Raw genomic sequence first — 23050 nt, 5'->3', positions numbered from 1 at the left:
CTAGCCATTCTTGATGTTGAACAGATCTACGTATTGATTCTTTGGGGGTTGCAAAATGAAGATATTCAAGTTCTACTATTTCTATTATTTTACTTCCCTCTTACCTATTTGGTTACTTGGTAATACAGATTATATATAAGTCCTCGATACTTTCTTTATTTACTCGTTCAAGATAATTGCTGGTTTCCTGTTATTCTCTGAAAATGACCTAGTATAAAAAATACATAAATTTGAACTCATGGATTTAAAACTTTTTGATGAGTTTCAACCCACAGCAATTATTATCCTTATTGAAATTCAGATTGTTCCATTTTTGCCCAATTTCCTCATCAAGTTGGTTCTTGAGTCATTTTGACATTACTCTAGCAATATTTGATGACTTCCTTAGTGTGACAAGTTGTCTTATGTTAATTTTTTATGTTTTTTGCCCAGACCTAGAATCCAACATTTTTCCAAAGCCCTGGTTTCTTTTCATGAGAAATGTTAATTCAAGATACAAGTTAGATGCTGGATATGCTCATTGCTTCGGGGTTGGTGATTGTTTCTGTGGTTTTTTTTTTTCCCCAAAAAATAGTGCTAGGAAATGTGTGTGCGTGTAAATTTTTTGTTTTGTTTCAAAGTAAAATATTTCATGAATTCATACTATTATTTCCAAGTCAAATTCGTGTTTTTAATTAATCTCTTCTGTATTATATTTGTATCTTCTTTTTTTCCCCGGTTCTCATGTTACAGGGCATGATAAAATTAGTTATAGGGTTATTTGCTTTATCCCCTATTACATATACAACACTCTCAGAATATCAATATTAATACTTCTACCACCAATATAATTAATCACAAGATTGGAATGTTTATTTTGCATGTGCTACACCCATTTTCTCCCCATTTTTTTTAGGGTTGAAATATATTTACATTGTCAGAGTATATAGCCACTGTATACTCCATTCTCTCTTCTTTTATTTGTTTGCTTTTGATGAGGGTAAGGTAATTAGGTTTATTTCTTTTTAGAGGAGGGACTGAGGATTGGATCCAGGACCTCATGCACACTAAACATGCCCTCTACCACTCCCCCACCTCTTTCTTTTAAAATTTTGCTTTTACACTCTCTTTTAATCCTCCTTTAGTCCTCTTTCTGCAAGTAAATATACACGAGGGGTCTGTGTGTATGTGTTTACAAGCATATCCTATAGGTCCGTGAGTTCTTGAAGAATCATAAAACCAGGGAATTTTGTTTTAGATAATAGTTTTTTAATATGCTTGAGTTTGCATTGGTGCAAAGTGATTACCTACTCATGTGACAGCATTTCACCTTAAATGTAGAATTTCTCAACACCAAGGGAGATTCCTGTAGTTTGAAAAGCTCTCCAGGTTATTCGGATAACATTCGCTCCCAGCTTTGGGCGTCCTCTCGTGATCTTCCCAGTCTCTGGGTTTATAGGTATTACATCTGTTGTGATGCACGGAAGTCCTTACTCCCCACAGTGGGGTCGGCGGTAAGAAGGGCATTTAATATGCTCAACATGGAGCCATGATTTCCCACTGAGAAAAGCCAGGGAATGTATTTCTTCCTCTGGGCCTTTCTGCTTAAAAGGCATCTATAGCAGCTCAAACATTTCTCGCCCTGCTAAATTAGCTTTTAAATCATCAAAGGCCCATGTCCAAGTAGCCAAATGATTTTAGGTTTTTCTCACTCCGTACAACAGTAAAAGGAGAAGTCACTCTGTTTAGCTGTGGCGTAGAACTGTGGAATAACCCGGTCAAATTCATGGAAACTGCAGTTCCTTCTTGGATTTAAAATGACTTCAGCTTTATTCCAAAGGAGATCTAACTCATCATGTCAGACTTGTGGCTGAGTTATACACCTCAGATAATCCAGGTTGATCTCTGTCTGGCTGTGTGGTAAGATCAGCCTTCTGAAGTGTGTAAAGGACAGACTCTAAGCAACCCAGATGCATTTCCATACCGGGACTTAATAGGGCTGCATTATCTGCAATTGCAATTGCAAAAGGTTTTATCACAGAAGTAAATTTTTTTTTTGGATCCAAAATGAAGAACTTTATTAAAAATGGGTCCTTTAGTTTGCTTATTTATTTATTTTAACATTTTTTATTGATTTATAATCATGTTACAATGTTGTGTCAAATTCCAGTCACAGAAGTAAATTTTTAACCAGCCAAGGGAGGAGGGCCTGAACACCCCTCAGCCAAAAAGGAAAGGTTGGAAATTCACACAGTCTCTCTAGATGGACAGAGCAGACCTGTGCAGGGTGTTTTAGGTTTCTGCTTTGACAGCTTTCACACAAACTTAGAGCAGCGTAGCTGCCTTCACACATCCTGAGAGACTCAACAACTGTCAGGATATCCGTTCTCAGTGTAGCAATCAACATAGAACGCTGGTTGTAAAGGAAACCACACCCAAACCTACTACCTTTCTAGCAAAGAAGCAGAACAAAAGGGAACTTCCTGCTAATATTTCTCAGGGTGGTGTTCTTAAACTAGCATGCAGACTCCATTTAAATTGTGGGTGTTTGTGTGTGTGTGAGTGGAAGGCGTCATTTACTCAACATCTAAAACAAAGGATAATGGATTTCCATCGTTGCTTTTGGAATCATGTCTTAGTCCCTTTACTTCCTCCTGGTAGAAAGCTGTCAAGATAGGAGTTTCTGTTTTGAGGTTCAGTGAGTGCTCATGCGCATATCAGCTACTGTAGAACTTTGTGCAGGGATTCCCTCTGATCCCTTTGCCCAGCTGATCAGCTCTGCATGAATCTTCCTTTACCCCCTCCTCCCTCCTGCTTTATTTTCTGGGCAGGTCATTGGTGTGCTAGGGCTGCAGGTGAGAACACACACATTTCTTTGCCTTTTTGGTTCTCTGGAATGTCTTGAAAATTTATCATCTCTCTTTTGATTGGATTAGGATAGAGCGCAGTTAAAACTTTGTAACTCTGGTCCTTCCCTTGGTTGTTGGTATATTGAGTGCCTTGTTTGAAAACACACACACACACACACACTCTCCCTAACCCATCCTCATCCTTCTTTTGCTGCTCTGTTTTCTTCCTTTCTTTTATTGCTAACTTCTTGAAAGAATAGTCAACACACACTCTTTCTCCATTGACTCATCTCTTAGTCACACCAATGCATTCCAGGGTGGCTTCAGCCTCCATCACTCCCAAGAAACTGTTCTTGCTGGAGGCACCATGAGACTCTTTGAAACGAGATTTTTAGTTTCTCATCATTTCCCCCATATGATCTTCTTTGTTTGGTATATCCTTTTCCATGTTGGCAGTGAAGGCCTAGTCATCCCTCAAGACCAGACTCAGTTATTACCTGCTAGTGTGAAGGCTGCTCTGTGGAGCAGGTGAAGGATGAAGAAACGGGGGGTATCACCATTTGACATCATCTTTGATTCTTCCTTTATTTTTTCACCTACTTCCAACTGACCTTCAGACTCACCAAGTTATACTTTAGAAATATCTCTCAAATCCGTTGCTGCCTCTGCATTTGCACTCCTAGCTTTAGACCATGTCTTGACAGTCTCTTCACCAGACTATTTAATCTTCCTGCCAACATTTTCTCTCTAGTTCATTTCCTCCTCAACCTATCCCCAAGACTTCTATTTAAAAAGAAAATCTGTTCATGTCACTCTTCTCCTTAAAAACTCCTACTGGTACCCCTGCATCCTCAGGACACTTGCCCAGACCTCTCAGTGTTCCTTCCTGGTCTGATACCAGCCTACCGTTCCGGCCGTGACCTAGCTTTCACTTGGAGTTTGTACTCAGGCTTCCTGCTCAATATTCCTGAACACATTGTCCCTTTTTATCCATCCAACATGTCTGGGGACTCCTCCACCTGTCTGTTCCCATCCTGCCAACACTTATTGTGTATGCAGTTAGATAGTGTTCAGATGTTCACTTTCTGATTATTTATTCTTTTCTGTGGGCTCTACCACAGTTTTATTCATCTGTATGTTTTCATAACCAGATTCATACATTGATTGAGAAGCCCTTGTCCCTGAAAAGATTATGGTGCCCACCACCCCATTTGTAATTCAATATCAAAATAATACTAGCCAATCTGCACTTTTTCCCAGGAGTACTTAAGAAATGTTTTTCTTTTAAAATATCAAATATAAAATTCTCTTAAAATATTTTCTTCTCATTTCTTTGGTGCTCCTGTTTTGCTGCTAACCTAATCTATTATATCTTGACAGTATGAGTTAGAGGCGGTATGACTCAATGGTTAATAAGACAAGCCTTGGTATCAGACAACCAGGGTTCAAATACCAGCTCTGCCACTTATTGGCTCTGAGATCTTGGACAAGTAACTGAACCTCTCTGTGCCTCAGTTATTTCATCTTTAAAATGGAGATTATAATAGTATTTACCTCATTGGGTTTTTTCTTTTTCTTAACAGCATTATTGAGATATAATTCACATGCCAAGTAATTCACCCATTTAAAGTGTACCATTCAATACTTTTTAGTATATTTATGGATTATATACAATTATCTTTACAGTTGAAACTGAGCAGGACCCTTTGGGGGCCTTCCTGGGTACAAAAGCCTTTCTGTGCCCCCGTTTCTTATTTGAAGAAAAAGGTTTTAGTCTCCTAAGCCTTCCCTGAGTTCCAAAGGGCCTCACTGGATTGTTTTGAGGTTAATATACAACAAGCACTTTCAGGTAGTGAGTTCTGAATATTTGGTATCTGGTATTAATAGAGACTTACTCGGTAGTGCCCCTCCTCCCATACTTTCGAAGTCCTCCTGGATGGACGCTCCACATTAGTCATTAATGCGAAACCTGGTGCCTAGTGGCCACACAGGTAAAGTTTAATGAATGAATACGGATAATCAGTAGGCAAGTAAATGTGACGCCATTGATTCTCTTGCAGACCTCTCTAAGTTTCCTGGCATATCTGGAGAAACAAGCCCAAATAGATGAAGATAATCTGACGTTACTGGAGGATCTCTGCAAAAAAATTGTACCTAACCTTACGAGAAAGATAGAAAAATATAAAAGAGAGAAAGGTAACTAGATTATGCTTGCTTGTTCACTTGCTTGCATCAGACCATGGGAATTTTTAAACCGACTGGCCGTGTATGATGTTTACTCATTATTCTGATAGTATTCTCTTTGGAAAGCCAGAAATCCCCCCATTTGTTCATTTTATATATGTGTATACACACAAAAAGATATGTACCTATATAGCTGATGTACAATGTATGTTTCAGGTTTACAGCACAGTGATTCAAAAACTTTAGATTATAGTCCATTTATAGTTATTGTAAAGTAGTGGCCATAGTCCCTGATCAACACATATTTATTGAATGCATACTTTGTACTAGGCACAGTTTTAGAAGTTGGAGGTACAGCAAGGTATACAGCAAAGGTCCTGCCCTTTGGAGCTTCTACTCTAGTGGGGGAGAGTGGTCTTCTTCTGGTTCTTATATGGGAATGAGAGTAACAGCAATTGTTTGAATGAAATAACACACAAAAAAAGGAGACAGGAGGACACAGAGGTTAAGAATGGGGTCTACGGAGTCAGAGTGCCAGGACTCCACTTGTTCATGGTGCAGTGGCCCTTTCCTCAGCTGTTCTATGTCTCCCTTTTCCCATCTGTGAAGTGGGGATAATAATAGTACCTACCTCATGGGGTTTTTTGAGGATTGAATGGGGGAATTCCTATAAAACACATGTCTGGCACAGAGTAAGCTTTCAACACACATTGCTATGAATCTGTTTATTAGAAAGGAAAGTCACAAAAACTTTCATATCCTCAGAAATTACTATCAGAGAAGACTTTTTTTTCTGTTCTGTCTTTAGTCTGTCTTGTAAGGGTTGTATTGTTGTGGCATTATTTAGAAGTAGCTGCCCAGGGCAGAATCAAACTTGGTTGCCTCATCGTGTGTCAGTATGGTAAATATTTGTGTTTTTTCCAAGTCCATTTCTTCACTATTAAACAAGAACTAAAAGTAAACACTCACGAATGTATTCGTGAACTTTTTTGCCACACCCGCATTTTGACTCAGAGACTCAATGCAGTGTGCAAATTTATCTGGTCGAAAAAGAAACTATCCAAAAGGAAAGTTCTAAGAATTCTATTAATACAAAATGAGATGAACTGTTGTTAATTTGAGAAAATCTCGAACAATAATCAAAGCAATGAATAATTTAATGTATAATTTAAGTAAAAGTTATGAAGAATAAAAACAGTTCTAACCATCAAGTTATCAAGCAATAAATAAAAAGCAGGAAGTTGATACTGAAAGTATTTTTGAAACACTCACTTGAACTCTGAATGCTGAGATTTTTTTCTGATCATATCATCATTTTCCTGTGAAGTAGTAACCCATACAAAGTAAACATAGGGCAGGTAGCCAGATTATTTTGGATATTTGAACTCTGGAGAAGGCACTCTAATTTCTACGTAGTAAATGTTTACATTCCTCTCAGTGAGTCTTGAGGACAGAGCTTCACATCAGAATTCAAATTTTGATTTTTTCTTTCCTACAACCTACCTGCTCTGTGATCTCTTTTGGATGATGAAGGGAGAAAAATTGTTTTCCTTTACTACTACTACTTACACTAACATTTCTGGAACACCTTTGACCCCAGATGTGTGCATTTTTCCACACCAAGCAGTTCTCCAACTGGGTATATTATGGTTTAATTCAGTTCTGACACTAACCAGAGTTATCGCAGATCCTATAGCTTAAGGACTCAGTCTCTCAAGCCTGCCCCCACCAGTCACAAGTAGTGGGTCCGCAGATTACCCACAGCTTCTGTTCAACTTGGTTACAAACCGGGAGTTCCCAAGACCCCCTCCTCAGATTTGACAATTTGCTAGAACAGCTCACAGAATTTAGGAAAATAGTTTACCTACTAGGTTACTGGTTAATTATAAAAGGATACAACTCAGGAACAGCCAAGTGGAAGAGATGCTTAGGGGAAGGTATAGAGGGTCACCCTCTCAGCACCTCCCAGCATTAGTTCCCCAACCCAGAAGCTCTCTGCACCCCTTCAGGCAGAGGTTTTTATGGAGACTTCATTATGTAGGCACAGATGATTAAATCTTTGGCCATTATGATTAATTCAACCTCCAGCCCCTGCCCCCTTTCCTGAGTTCTGGGAGTAGGGCTGAAAATTCCAACCCTCTGATCTCTTCTTTGGGTCCCCCAGCAACCAGCCCCCAACCTGAGGCTGTCCAGGAGCCCCCAACCACTGGTCATCTACTAGCATACAAAATGTCACCAATCACTTCTGAGATTCTAGGGTTTTAGGAGCTGTGTGCCAGCAAAAGGGGCATATATTTATTTATTATTTATATTTATTTATTATTTTGTGTATATTTATTATTATATCATAGGTGTCAATTAATATTTAAATTTTGACTGCCTACAATCCTCTGGGAGTTTGGGCCTAAATCTGACATTTAGGATGAAGGACTGAAAAGATAGTGGGTATGCAGACTTCAGACTTTCCTGTAAGTGAAGTGAGCCAAATGCTAAGCCCACTGCACCTGATTAGGGCACGAGCTCTGTTTATGGACCACCTGAGTATCTTTCTGAGTTTTCCTGAGCCTTGGTGTTTGTTTTCATATTTTAAATATATTATTAAAAATAGTGTATGATAATTACAATAAAATTAAATAAAAATTCAAATAATGGCAATAATACAAAGTGTAGAAGTAAAATCTCTCTCTCCTTTTGCTTCCACTGCCGATCCATCCCCCAGGGACAATCACTGTTTAGAGTATATTTGTGTAGCTTTTCTTCTATATAGAGATAAATGTGTGTGTGTGTGTGTGTGTGTAGATAGGTAGATACATATGATACATATTGAAGTAAGATCATGCTAATCATATTCCATAACTTGTTTTTTTTTCCTGCTTATTATATCTGGCATTTCCCCATGTATATAATACAGATATAGCTCATTCTTATTAATGGTTCCATAGAAATAGATTTTATATATAATATATTTATTTAATCAACACTTTTTAAACTTCATTTTTAATAAAAAAGCCTTTTTTTTTTCAGTGGAGGTACTAGGGATTGAACCCAGGACCTCGTGCATGCTAAGTATGTGCTCTACCACTGAGCTATACCCTCCGTCTTATTTAATCAACACTTTTAAATGATTTTTCTTTTTCTTTCTTTCCTTTTCCTTCCTTCCTTCTTTCTTTTTCTGTTTGCTATTACAGTCTGAGTTCTGGTTTTATTTCTTGAGATAATGCTTTTGTAATGTTTACTTAGCAATTAGAGGACACATTAAGCACCATAAGTTCGGAAATAGTATTTAGTATATGGTCTTTTTAAGGAACTAATTAAATTACAAAAATAAGAAAAATAATAAGGAATAAAATATGATAATACAAGGAATGAAAATATAATGATAAATAAAAATAATTTATAAATTCACATTTTTGTCTGGGTATATATGTAGACCTCTTTAAGAAATGCCACTACAAATTTGCAGGTACCTGTAAAATAACTTCCTTTGATGATGGGTTATCTCAGATTGCTACTAGTCAGAAGGTGATTTTTGTTTTCCTATACGATTCTATTTCCAGCGTCCCAGGTAGTGACACCTCCGGTAGCCACGGGAACTGAGTCATTGCATCAAGGAGAAGAGGAACTATTTTCCCACTCAGACATTAAACAATTACTTGGAGGCTTATCGGTAGGTTCATTGGTGTGTTGGTAAGTGTTTAACCACCAGCCCTACTCTCCAATGCCAGCAAAAGCGAGGGGGAGAGAGAGAGAGAGAGAGAAACTGAGGACCTGATTTGTAGCATTTGGTGTAAATACTCCCACCATGGCTGATTTCCAGTTACCAACGTGGCATTAACTGGATTGCAGGCATTAACTGAAAAGCTAACGATTGGCTCTCACTAGCTGGTTTGAGCTGACTCCAGTACACCACTGGTTTGCGTTGAAACGGTTCTGTTCTTATCCATGGGACTTGATCAGGGCTAGCTTCATGGGTGTACAGCCTGTACAGAGCCCATGCTTCTTTAATGCTCAGCTGCCATTGTTTTCAAATTCTTAATAATGTATGAACAAGGGGCCTCACATTTTTATTTTGCACTGGGCCCCAGAGGACATAAACTGGTCCTGTAGTATCCAGCAATGGAAGGGTGGGTCGAGCAGGACACATGGGGAGAATCTGCATTCTGTTCCTCACAACTTGATCGTGACCCTTGGGAGACACATGACATTCTTCCCTGAGATTTATGTTTCTTCCCAGCTGACTTCGCAGATCTATTTTGCCAACATCTGTCAGCATCAATGAGGTTAGTTTGGCCCTGGAATATTTTGCTTTTGGTTTTGGTTTTTAATTGTGGTAAAACACACATAACTTAAAATTTACTATCTTAACCATTAAAAATTGTTTTAAAAATTGCTGTAAAATGCAAATAACATGAAATGTACCATATTGACCATTTTTAAGCATATAGCATTGTTAAGTGCATTCACATTGCTGTATAACCAGAAATCTTTTCATATTGCAAAACTGAAACTCTGTGTCCATTAAACACTAACTCCTCATTCTCCCTCCCACCAGCCCCTGGCAAACACCGTTCTACTTCCTGTCTCTATGAATGTGACTATGCTGGGTACCTCTTATGAATGGAATCATATAGTATTTGTCTTTTTGGACTGGCTTATTTCACTTAGTATAATGTCCTCAAGGTTCATCCATGTCAGAATTTTCTTCATTTTTAAGGCTCAGTAATATTCCATTGTGTGTATATACCACATCTTGTTTATCCATTGATCCATGGATGGACACTTGGAGTCCTTCTACTGTTTGGCTAGTGTGAATAATACTGCTATGAACATGGGTATACAAATATCTCTTTGAGACTCTGCTTTCAGTTCTTTTGGGTATATGCCTAGAAGTGGGGTTGCTGGATCATATGATCATTTTATACTTCTCTTTTTGAAGAACTACTGTACTGTTTTCCATAGCGGCTGCATCATTTGGCATTTTCACAAACAAAGCATGAGGGTTCCAGTTTCTCCACATCCTTGCCAATGCTTGTTATTTTCTTGGTTTTTGATAGTAGCCAACCTAATGGGTGTGAGTTTCACTGTAGTTTTGATTTGCATTTCCCTAATGATTAGTTATGTTGAGCATTTTTTCATGTGCTTGCTGGCCATCTGTGTATCTTCTTTGGAGAAATGTCTATTCAAGTCTTTTCTCCATTTTTTAATTGGGTTAAAGTTTTACTTTTTATTCTTAAAATTTCTTTGATGGCTTATTTACTCCTTTCATGGTGCCATACTTTTACAATTAATTTTCCTCATTTTTTTGCGTGTGGTATTACTTCATGATTAAACTCAAGCTGTATATTCGGGCCAGAATATTACATCAACGATACTGTGCCTTTCTCAGGGAGTCCCATCTGGAGGCACGTGGTGTTCATCAGCCCTCCAGTCATGATTTTAATTTTGACTATTTGGTCCAGATGTCTTATTTCTTTACTAGATAGTTAATTTTATACAGTGACTATTTTTTCCCTTGGAACTAATAATCAGCTGGTAGGAAGACATTTTAAGACCATGAAATTATCCCACCCCACATCAGAAGTGTCTCCCTAGATTGAGCATCCATTGATGATTCTTGTGTGGTTCAGTATTTACTGTGTTGGCTGAAAAGCAATGATTTTCACACTCCAGTATTCTCTCCACAGTTATGTCAGCACTCAGGATCCTACAGCAAGCAAGAGCCCTCCTTCCTCCCCCAAAAGTTATTTTGCCCACTAAATGTAATTTCTCCCCTCATCCACTTTTTTACCTAGTTTTGTGCTCAGAGACTGACTTGCAAGTGGAAACACACACACACACACACACACACACCCCGGACATCCCCCTTTGCCTACTGGAAACTGAGTAGTTTCTAAGGGGTGTGGCTCAGCCTTATCTCTGAAGTGCTGCTGCTTTGCTGCTGTTGGATGAGTCTGGCCACGGCCAGAGGAAGACAAGCACTTGCAGTGGTGGTGCTGGGAGTGCAGGAGGCTTTGGGGGACATCACCTCACGTTACATACGTTCTCATCACCCCTCGGGTTTGGGAGGTGTCTTAAAAGTTATCTAGGCAAGCCTGCCTCTGTCCATGATGTGACAGATAGACTAAAATTTGGTAAATTATCTCATGCTTCATATGTACCTGACAGGTCTTCTTATATAAAAGAGCATGGCCAACAATTGCATTTAAAGAGAAGAAACTGTCGACAGAAATAATCAATAAACAATCTATAATAGGAATAGAAAAGAGTTTTATTTGAGCCAAACTGATGACAATAGCCTGGAAGACGGCCTCTCAGATAACTCTGAGGAACTGCTCTGGAGAAGCATGGTTTTCAGCACAGTTTTATGGCTTGTTAGAGTAACGAATATCAAACAAGTCAGGGATACTTTCCTTCAAGGTTTCAGAAACAAATAAAAACCAACAAATAATAGACCAGCACATACACAGTGAGTCAGTGTGGACTTGGGACCTGGGAAGGGAGTTTTATCATGGAAGAAGTACCAGCATTGGTGCCCCAGGAAAGGAGGCATTTAATCTTTATTACTAACCATGGACATTCTTTACTTCTGGCCAATGCATCCTTTTCTTTAATAATTAAAGTAGATAAATGATGTGTGTTTGATAGACCACAAACAGGCTGTTCTAGTTATTATAAAATCCAAGTTAATTCATATATAAGCCAGATTAACTTCCCCATACCTTAATAAATGAAATTTTCTTCTTTCAAAACTGTATTTCAAGCAACATCCCCTAATTTATTTAAAAATCAAATTAATATTTTTGAGTGTGGCCTAATGTTTTCTTAAAGAGAGGCATGCCTTTCCTTTGAGGAGACATAACAGCTCCTTTTTAAGGCCTTACTGGACCCCTCTGGAAAGAAGACTAAGTGTGACCAGGCAGTGGGCCGTTCATTCATTCATTCATTCCTCTGACGCAGATACTTGGGAAGAGTCGATGGGGTTTGCAATATTCTCAAAGAGAGCCAGACAGACCCTAAAGCTTATTCCTAGTCCCAGAAACGCTGGCTGATTTTATCGGCACAAAGGTGAAGACAAATCAAGGAAACCTGGGGCCAGGAATTGCTGGGCTGAACCCACTGTGGTAGCTGTGATGCCCTTAATCCCGGAAAATTCACTCAGCTGCTTTCAAAACCAACTGGACAAACCCAGAAAACAGCCTGTCTAGCCCTTGAATGCCTTTGAGAAGGACTCTAAGATTCTGAAGAAGGGGAAATGCGTCTTGTGAAGAGAAAAGCAGGAGTCCTTTTGGGAAATGAAACTAAATTTCTTTCGTTTGTTCTCTGAGCGCTGAGCCGGGGACAGCAGCACCTCAGAGATTCAGGCTGAACCACATCCCTTAGCAGCAACTCCGTTTCTCACAGGCAGCCTGGGGGCAAGGCAGTGCAGCTCTGTCCCGCTCCAAGAGAACTCACCCTCCAGCAGCCAGAAGCCTAGTGGGGGGTGGCATCCCCAGTGACATGCCCGTCACCTCCGACAGGTGTCCTTGTGCAGCCCATCACACAGCCAGCATCAGCCCCTTCCCAGAACACCTTGGTCACAGCCCCTTTGGGGTCTTCGGCTGCGGCTAAGGGCTGGGGGCCATGGGAGTAAGGTGGATGGGGAGAAGACGCAGAAAACAAGGGCCCTAGACCATGTTTCAATTTTGTATTTAATTTTATAAAACTAACAGTAGAAACTATGGAGTCCCCTCAGAGATGCCTGCATCGCATCCCTGCCCTGCTTCTCCTCCTCCATAGATTACCATTTTTACTCGTTTTTTGATTTATCCTATTGAAAAAAATCCACCCATATCTCTCTTTTATTATATTCATGCATAGATACTATTCTTCTCCTTACTTCCTTCACGTCGCAGTGTCTCCTGGGGAAGTGTGTAGAGATGGCTTTTTGTCTTCTGCCGCACTGTGTGATGAGCCATCGTTATTTTGACCACTCCCTGTCGGCCAACATTAGGGTTATTTCTAGTCCTCAGTTACTCCAAATAATGCTGCAATGACCAAATATCTTTGTACATGCATGATATATTTTTGCCGATGTGTCTTTGTGAACTTTCCCGTTTGGAAGGAGGGAGCTGATTCTTTCCTTGTCAGTTGCCAGTAACCTTTTCTATGGCTGGGGACCAGGTGACTTCTTCTCTGCATCAAGCCTAGACTTTCAGCCCTCACCCTAACTGTGTGGATTTCCTGCAATTCATCAATTTCCTCTCTCCCCAACAGGAGGGGTCCTGGCAAGATGAGCATGCAGGGAGTAACCGTAAGTGTTTCTAATACACTTTTGTTAAGCTGGATTAGTACAGTAGGAATAGATATTTGATATACGCCAAGCAATTTGGGGTGACTTGGGAGAAGGTTTACAAATTAGTGGAGAATTCAGTTCTCCTAATTCAGCAAGCCACTGAACGCCTGGATTATACCAGGCCATGGTGGGGATGGAGAGAGGGTGGTTTCTACTCCTAAAGCCCAGCAGAGCCGCACAGCAGAGTCTGGGGAACACAGAGCTGCTCTCCCTCCACCCGCAGAATGAGGTCACCCTCTGCGGGAGGGAAGGAACCCTTGGCGTGCAGAAGCACTCAGGCCAGCAGCGACGGAGCAGAATGTTGAGTCTGAGGGAATGTCTTCTTCTGTGGAGCAGTGTGGTTCCAGATACTGCTTGTATTTTTCAGAGGGAGAGAGGCGGGCAGAGACTTGGCAACAGTGTGTTTAATGCTCTGAATTCTTGCCCAGAAACCATGACCCTGAAAAATATTTCAGAATCTGTCACTGGGCTAAACTGCTTACAAACAAGCAGGTTTTTGGTATTCTCTCTGTGATGTGTCCATTCCTCTTTTTTTTTTCCTGGAAATTAAAACTTCAGAATCCAACACCCCCCACTTTCCTAGGCATCTTTGTCTTTCTGATGGGGAGGTTGCATGATAGGTTGCCGACAAGAGTTACCACCCCTGAGCTCTTGTCACGTGCAAGGCGCTGTTCCAAGAGCTTTGTAGGACTTAATCTCCTCTAATCTTCCAGTCACCTGGAGATGGGGAACACCATATTCTCATTTAGTGATGAGGAAACTGGGACCCAAGAGGTCTAGTCCTTTGCTGAAGGTCACGCAGCTAGAATGGAGAGGAGCTCGGATTTGAACCCAGGACGTACCCTCTGAAGTCCTGGCTCGACCTCTGTGTAGCTACAAGAGCTCAGACAGTGGTTTCACTTCTCTGAAAACTAAGCATGTTTCCTTCAGTTTTGAAGGAAATTCTGTCATTTCAAAGTATAGACCTGGCTTCCCTGAAGGGTTACATTCTCCCACGGTGAAGAGGAATTTACAGGTGCATAGGACTGCAGTGGGGATCCCTTTTCGTAGGTTCTCTGGTCTGGGGATCCAGACTTGTCAGTCCGAGCTGAACACCCAGGACTGACCCTTAACTGAGACGAGGGCAGAGCTTCCTGAATTCTACTGAAAACCTGCCAGGCATGCATGGGAGCAGAAAGGCTTCAAGTTACATTTTCCCGTTAATGTCATCTGACAACTCAACTTTGGCTTCCTCTCTACAAGGGATTCTCATCCAGAGGAACCAGGGAGTCTGCAGGCACCCTTCAAAGCAGTACGGTCCTCAGCCAGTGCCAAAGGCATGACTAAGTGCATCCCAGGGCTCTGCCCAGATTGGGTTGCTGGGTCTTTTTTTTCCCCTTTCTTTCTATTTGGTGTCTGCCCAGCCTCTCTCTAGCCAGTGACATAAATGCTGACTCAACCCAATCAAGCTTTTTACCAGGAATGCTTGAGGTGATTCCAAACTAGCCTCTGCAAGGAAATCTGTAATCTAAGTGTTTGGGGAAAGATATGTGAAGAGTCTGAATACTTGTCTTTCTAGGTGGCAGAGCAACCCCGGTCTCCACGGAGATGTCAGGAGCATCTGTTGACACTGTAACATCTGAAACCAACACAAAGGTTTGGACTGTTCCTTCAGGTCTTCTCCAGCTAGGGTCCAGCCATTAAGGACTTTGTGGGCTCTGATTTTTGTTTCTTTCTTGGTTCTTCTTCCTCTGTCTGTGATTATCTCTGTCCTTTTCATCTTTTTCTGTAATAATCAGAAGGTGTCCTGATTTTTGGCTGTGGAGGTAATGTCATCGCCCTTTCAGTCACACCCTTTGAATTATTTCCACAGAGGGGAATTTCTTCCTTCCTTCCTTCCTTCCTTCCTTCCTTCCTTCCTTCCTTCCTTCCTTCCTTCCTTCCTTCCTTCCTTCCTTTCTCTCTTTCTTTCTCTCTTTCTCTCTTTCTTTCTTTTTCTTTTTCTTTTCCTTCCTTCCTTCCTCCTTTTTTAAATTGAAATGCAGTTGATTTACAATGTTGTGTTGCCTTCTGGTGTACAGCATAGTGATTCAGTTCTACGTATATATACTATTTTTCATTATAGGTTAATACAAGCTATTGCATGTATTTCCCTGTGCTGTACAGTAGGACCTTGTTGTTTATCAGGAATTTCTTTTTTATTGACTAAAGCCTCTTCTTTTATGCTTACATCAAAGCTGTACCATGTTTTCAGGAGATCATTTTAGCCACACAGGAGCCCTGCTAAAGCCAACACTGCTAATTTGTAATCGAATGCTATATACAGTGACCTTCAAAAATAATTGCACATATTTTAAAATTCCCACTCTGATCTCTGCAAAAGAGAGTTCTCTGCTTTTGAAGGCATCAGATCTCTCCAGAATCCTCCCATTTGAAAAAAAAATTACCATTTGACATTTTTGTTGTCTCCTTAGAACCTTACCTATGCTTTCTTCACTTTGCTAATTATAAAAAGGAAGATGCTTTACATAAATCCTGGATTTGCCAAAGTTACAAATATATATTCTGTTATTTAACACTGAGAATTGACATTCTGCAATCAGACCAAGTGAAGTCTGAATTTTAATGAGGACGTGGCATTCCACCTTAGAATTAATCAGTTACTTCCAAACCAGGGTCTTGAGAACTCTTTGTCTTTGGTATGGAAAAATGGAGTGGGTGGTTAGAAACATTAAGTCCTTAAAATGAGGATCCCCTAGTAAACGTTTCCTATCTCTTCTTTCAAGGAGACCGCTGTGTACAGGATGGATCGGAGACACAGAGGGCACTGTGTTGTTGTCAACAACCACAGCTTCACCTCACTGTCAGAAAGACCAGGGACCAACAAAGATGCTGGTAGGAAAGTCTGCAAGTGTATGAAATGCAAGTTAGGGGTCTTAAAATCATTTTTTTATCTTCACATTTTCTTTCTGTAGTTTTTCTCTTCCATGTAAATACAAGGATATCATAATGTCTTAGTCCATCTGATGGTTTCTAATACCATAAACTAGATGGCTCATAAACAAGACACATTTCTTTCTCACAGTTCTGGAGGCTGGAAAGTCCAAAATCAAGGCTCTGGCATTTTGGTGTCTGGTGAGAGCCTGCTCCCTAGATGGCTGTCTTCTCTCTGTAACCTCGCTCGGTGGCGGGGCCAGAGAGCCACATGAGGTCTCTTTCTGGGCTCCACCCTCATGACCTCAGCACCTCCCAAAGGCTCACTTCCTAATATCCTCACTTTGGAGGTTAAGATTCAACATATGAATTTTATGGGGGACACAAACATTCAGACCAGAGCACCTGGATGTCACCAACCTGCTTAAAGAGTGACAAGCATCCCTGACCATTTATGGTTTGAGAGAGAGCACCTGGGTTAGTGTGAGAAAACCTGGGTTTGAGTTCTGCCTCCACCTCTAACCAGGTCTGTGGGAGAGGCCCGTGGAGAGGCCCGGGGCCTCAGCTGCCTTGTCTGTGAGACAGGATCAAACTCTGGCCTCTGCTGACTCTTGGGATCATTGTGATAGTGCTGTCGGTCCATGAAAAGGCAGGTTAACTGTAAAAATTTACTGCTATGGGAGTTAAAAAAAAGAAACCCAAAGCGTCAGGCTATTTGCTATGCAATTTTTATAAAATTAACATTGTTTCACCCCTTTGTTTTATTTTGTTTCTCATCATTTCACTATTTCCTCTTTCTCTCCTTTTTTTTAAGAGTGTCTGGAGCGCGTGTTTCAGTGGCTCGGGTTCAGTGTACAAGTGTATGTCAACGTGACTAAAAGTCGCCTAGAGGAGGTTCTGCGGGAATATAAGAGTCATCCAGGCCATGCTGATGGAGACTGCTTTGTGTTCTGTGTTCTGACCCACGGGAAATTTGGAGCTGTCTACTCTTCTGATGGGGACCTCATTCCCATTCGGGAGATCATGTCTTACTTCACAGCCCAGCAGTGCCCCGGCCTGGCTCACAAACCCAAGCTCTTTTTCATCCAAGCCTGTCAAGGTGAAGAGATACAACCCTCCGTATCCATTGAGGCAGATGCTATAAATCCTGAGCACGTGACCCATTCCCTCCAGGACAGCATTCCTGTTGAGGCGGATTTCCTTCTTGGCCTGGCCACTGTCCCCGGCTATGTATCTTTTCGGCATGTAGAGGAAGGTAGCTGGTACATCCAATCTCTGTATAATCATCTGAAGGAGTTGGTCCCAAGGTGAGAGTTCTGAGTTGTTCCATCCACCTACCTGTTCCTCCATCTATCCACCCACCCATGCATCCATCCATGCATGCATGCATCCATCCATCCATCCATCCATCCAACAAACCTGTTTTGAGCACCAGCAAGGAAGATACAGAATAAAAAAAGATACAGTGCCTGCCCTCAAGCTGCTCACACTCTAGAGGGATAGACAAGTTGACGAGGAAGATCATCCCCAGTGGTAAATATACATTGTAAAGCACAGGTGTTACGGGAACGTATAGAACCAGCACCTCACCCAGATTTGGAGCATCAGGGGAGGTGTCGAGATGACAAGTGGTGGTCAGTGGAATATGGGGGCCAGTGTTCTAAGTGCTTTACGTTAATTCCCTCATCTAGTTATTATGGCAGCCCTTCAAACCGATACCATTTTAGAGCTGAGAAAACAGGCATAGTGAAGTAAGTAACCTGCCCGGGCCCACATAATCAGTAAGTGGTGAAAGCATGATTCAAACTTGAGTTCTGTCTCCAGACCCTATGCTTTACTTCCAGTGATAATGTTTTGCCCACTCTTGGAACATTCTAGTAAATGGTACACATCCCACACCCCCTGGCTCAAATGCCACCTCCTCTTTGGAGCCTTCTCGTGTCCTCACAGCCAGACATGCTGTCTTTCTCCTCGGAACTTGCAGTGGAAACTTGACCTTCTTTTCATATGGTGTTGGTTGCATTCTGCCTTGTGTTATGGAGTTTATCCATATGCCAACCTTGTTATGTTTCATGTCTGCATTCTAAGGGTTTAAGTTCAGGAGTTGTGTCATGTTTATCTTCGCATCCCTCCCCAAACCAAAATAGAGAGGGCATTACTAATAGGCTCTCTCTCTATTTCTATCGTCTTCTATCTGTTGTATCTCTATCTACCTATCTATCTATCCATCCATCCACCAGCTTGAAGGAAGAACATGGAAAAATAATCAGATGCAAAATGCCTTTGTGGATGAAGTACATTAAAATATAAGGTGTGATTATTATAATATCCTTAAATACTGAATATAGAATTGAAAAATTTTATATCATTTGGCATTTCATTTTCAATTTCAGAAAAAAAAATTTTTTTTATATTTGGCAAGATTTGAGTTAGAATCTTGGCATGTTAGACTGGTAAGAAGCCATATGTTTTAGGGTCTTTTTTCTAAGACCTGGTAAGTGATTTCTGTCTCCCAGTTGAAAGTATTTTTTTCTTCTCTGCCTGCAGACAGGAAGATATCTTATCCATTCTCACCGCTGTCAACGATGATGTGAGTCGACAAGTGGACAAACGCGGAAAAAAAAAACAGATGCCTCAGCCTGCTTTCACACTACGTAAGAAAGTCATATTCCCCGTCCCACAGGAAGAACTTTTATTATAGTGGAATTCTGATCAACTTGTAGATGTGAAAAGACCCTTTGGCCATCGTTTCCAACCTCCCACCCCTCATAGAAACCAGTGACAGATGGTGAGCTGGCCTCCGCCTGTCATTCTAGTAATAGGAAATGCCCTAAGTTCTGATGCAACAAATTCTGGGGTTTTTTTTTCCCCTTTTTGATAAGTCTAACTGTTAGAAAAAATTTTTCTTATTGAAGACTTGGATTGTTGTCTTGAATTTAGTTGTGCACCCTGAGAAAAAAGCAATCAGCCTTGGTTTGTGCATTTGTGAAGTAAAAGGTGGGACCTGGTATATTTTAAGGTTCCTTTTGTCTCAGAACCACTATTCGTGGCCTTGACTGAGCCTAGATTCCCCATTGTTATACTTCTGTATCCCCTCTGCGTGGCCTTGTTTTGGACACTGGGTGATGATGAGGTCATGGTTTGCTGACCCCCTCTCTGCTCTCCCCCAAAATTTGGTCTATGCTGCACCCATTCCTCGCTTCAGTGTAAGGAAGGCATTCCTGTAGGAGCTGTTTCTCTTGGGCTGGGGAGGGGGTTGGCTCTAGGAAGACGACAACTCCGTGTGAAGAGAGACACATTCAGCTACTCTGGGAGCAGAAACTCTACAACCTTGTGTTAAATTAATTCCACGTTGGTCAGAACTTTTCAAATGCTGATGACAGAACACCTACCTCGAACCAACGAAAGCAAAGAAGAAAACTGATTGCCTCTTTCACCTGAAAACACATAACAGGAAGACTGGCTTCAGATGAGGCTTGAATCAGGACTAAATCTGCAGCACATCATCTCTCTCAGCCAGAATCCTCAGGGTTGGCAGCTGACTGTAGTCAATAGCCCCCACCTTGTCTCTGACACACTCTGCTCCTCTGGACCAAAGTGATGGGGAGAGAGGCTGCCTCAGGGACTGAGTTGTTCACAGGACTTATTGCTCTCTCTTTAGCCAGAGGAGTGTCTTGTGGAGGGGGTGGTTCTGTATGGAAGCCTTGATATTTTTAAAATTACGGTTTTGAACACATTTGTGTACTAAACTTTTTGCTTAAATTTCAAGAGGGATTTTGAATTCTTAGAAGGAATTAAATGTTAATTCCTGGAAGGAGGGAGACTGAAAGTCCTGTGGGTCAGGACTTCATTTACACACGAAGAAGCTGAAGCCCAGGGAGACAGACTGATTTGCTATAGCCGCCAGCCAGTTATGCCAGGATTTTATTTCCAACTTAAATGAACTAGAATGTCATGGGTCATAACAGGACTTTACTAATGTTTCCTGGTTATGCAGGTTGCTCATGAAAGATGTCAGAGAATGAAGAAAAATAACTCAGTGGTGCTTGATTTGAGAATTATTTCTGTGGAGGTCACATTAATGCCTGGCAAATTTGCAGTGAGAAATATTCATAAGAACCTTGTTATAATGTAGCAAGTAATTGTGTTGATTTGAATGTAAGTTGACCAAGGAAACTAATATATATGTAGAGATGATTTTCCAAAACCATTGTTCATACATGTCAAAGCTAACAAACAGCTTGGTGGTTACTGTCTTTGTCCAGTTGGATATACACAGCTTTTGGACATTTAATAGTCCTTTGTAAGTGATGGATGGTCTGATACAAAGGAAAGAGCAAAGGATCTGGAGAGAGAAGCCTTGGTTTTCTGTTGTACGCTGTGACTCCCTTGCTCTGAGGCACTTTATCAAGCTAGTTTTTTAAGCCTTATCTATGAAGAGGAAAAGTATTATCTGTTGGGAGGATTAAGGTTGAAATCCAGTTGTGATGCGGTGTGTGTAAGGCCTTTGGGTGGCAAGCCTTCTGGTAGTAACCTCAGTGGAAACAGCAGAGCTCGTATTCCTTTGCCCCTAATTCCAGCTGACTTTTACCCTCAAATCAACACTAGCAACACCCACCGACATGCTCTGAGTGAGGAACAAGACCAGCTCTGGGCTCTGAGTCCAGCTGGACAAGGCACCGCTGATGATGGACTGTCCTGCCCCAGAAACCTGTGGGACTTGTGCTCGGCCTCTGGTCCCTGGCCTCTGGTCTATTTTATATTTCTGTTCCACTGGACCTTAGTGCTTGTGCAAAGCTAAACTCCAGAATCAGGAAACTTTCTATGAGCTTTCTTTTCAGAAGCCCCTAGCAAACACTTGAGAAGTCACTAGAGATCTATGTCTGTGAATCATCTGTACAGATGCCAGGAGCGTGGTCATTCTTCGCTCATTTTTTCTAAATGGAGCATGTACACACTTGTCTCTTGTCTGTACGTATGTGTATGTGTGTGTGTGTGTGTGTGTGTGTGAATTTAGAGTCCAGAGACAACAGCAGGTGATTTGGTCACAGCTACTTGGTAGTGGCGACAACCATTGTCTACCTACCTGGATATTTATGATGAAAACAGGCAAACTGAGTAAGTTTCTGTATAGTTTGCCTAGTTTTGCTCAACCTACAAGAGCTGTAGTTAATTCTTTCTTTCTTTTCCCTTCTTTCTCTCTCAGAAGTTTGACTTCTACCAAATAAGATAAAGGACATGAAAATTCTTGTTACAGCATTACGCAAGTGTTAGTTATTTAATAACAATACTGCCGGTGTGCAACATTGTCAGTACTAGTCACTACAGCATCCTACTGGGCTCTGCTTCAGGGATTCACCGTGGTGGGTGGCCAGTTTGATATCGTGGCATTTCCCTTAGCAATACATTATATCCCGCCAGTGCTCAGGTAATTTAAACACATAAGCAACTTCATATTTAAGCACTGCCACATAACTTCTGTGCTCACATCCTGGTACCCATAGAAAGCAATGAACCTTACACTGCATTTTTAAATGTAGCATGGATTAGGGTCCCTAGCTGGGGTCCCCAGATTTACTGTCAGGTGCCAGTGGTTAATCTGTTGGAAACCTTTCTCCCATCCATCCTCTTACCCCATGACAGACTCCTGCTCCGCCATCCCTCCCCTCCGCTTAACTCTTCCAGCAGAGGGAACTCATACGAACGCCGAGTCGCGGATTCGGGAGACCCTGTGGTCCAGCCTTCCGAGTGGAGGATTTGCAATCCTGCCACCTGGTTTCACTTGTGGACGGCTTTCATTTTTTCTCTGCTGGACTTGAATTGACCCCCTTAGAATGTCCTTAAACCACTGGTTCTCATTCTCAACTCGAGCCACACCAAACAAGTGTAACGGTCTCCTGCTGAGATACATGCTGCACGTGACAAGCATTTTTGGTTTTTTTTTTTAACTTTTTTTTTTCTGGTAGGGTCTGGGTTTGGTCAAAACTCTACAGTTTGCTCTTAAGGTTGTGGTAAGAATATAGAGACACATTTGTATCTTTAAACAGAAACTGCATTCTGAAAGTAGATCTCTTAAAAAAAGCACTGAAGGGAATTTCCTGTTTAAAAGAAAGAGCCATTTGTCAATACAAACAACTGTCCCTTAATGTAAGTTTTGCACATATAAAATTTTAAAAGAGAGTTTTTCTATTTAAAATGCTAAATTGTATTAAATTTTACTTTTTGAATAGGGTTTATCTTTACATTGTTTGAAGATAAGAAAATATGGACGGGTGTTCAAGAAAAGTCTTGGCCCCATTTCTGTCCACTGTATGCCCAGTTCTCTCTCCTCCTCATTCCATAGATAATTCCAGGGTTTCTTAGTGCAAATGCAACAAATACAAATATATGTGCATTTTAAAATAGGTTATTCTTGATACAGAGTACATACACTGTGAAACTCACATCTCATTTGGTCTTACTTTGAATGATTCTGTGAGATGCCTGGAAATACTGGTACAATTCTAGAACAGGAATAACTTTATGAGCTTTGTGGACTGAGCACTTGTAAATAGTAGTAATTGTGTTACCAATAAATAGAGATATTTTTCCTTTTTACTTTTGAGTAATATCTTTGATTTTACTTAATAACTTATTTTCTCCTTACATGGTGATATATGCACATTGTGAAATATTTGGGAAATACAAGAACACACAAAGAAGAAGAGTTAACTCATTTATGATTCCATTTTGGCGTACACTTCCCCATGATTTCAATCTGCATTTGTCCCTGATCTTCCCCACCCTTTAAACG

At 41.0% G+C, this 23050-nt stretch overlaps 1 protein-coding gene across 1 annotated transcript in view; it reads left to right on the top strand.

Annotated features, from left to right (window-relative positions):
* The window catches only part of CASP10 (caspase 10), a 28127-nt gene extending 5294 nt beyond the window's left edge, over nucleotides 1-22833 (top strand). The window contains 8 exon segments of the mRNA XM_006205263.4: nucleotides 4889-5024; nucleotides 8570-8679; nucleotides 13266-13302; nucleotides 14903-14979; nucleotides 16110-16218; nucleotides 17072-17564; nucleotides 18805-18916; nucleotides 18918-22833. Of these exon segments, the coding sequence (XP_006205325.2) occupies nucleotides 4889-5024; nucleotides 8570-8679; nucleotides 13266-13302; nucleotides 14903-14979; nucleotides 16110-16218; nucleotides 17072-17564; nucleotides 18805-18916; nucleotides 18918-18980 (1137 nt within the window). The 3' untranslated portion in view covers nucleotides 18981-22833.
* Nucleotides 22834-23050: the final 217 nt, after the last annotated feature.

This window comes from Vicugna pacos, chromosome 5 (assembly GCF_048564905.1).
Source record: "Vicugna pacos chromosome 5, VicPac4, whole genome shotgun sequence".
Lineage (NCBI taxonomy): Eukaryota > Metazoa > Chordata > Mammalia > Artiodactyla > Camelidae > Vicugna > Vicugna pacos.
Note: the sequence above shows the minus strand (reverse complement) of the source record. Positions and strands in the feature narration are given on the sequence as shown.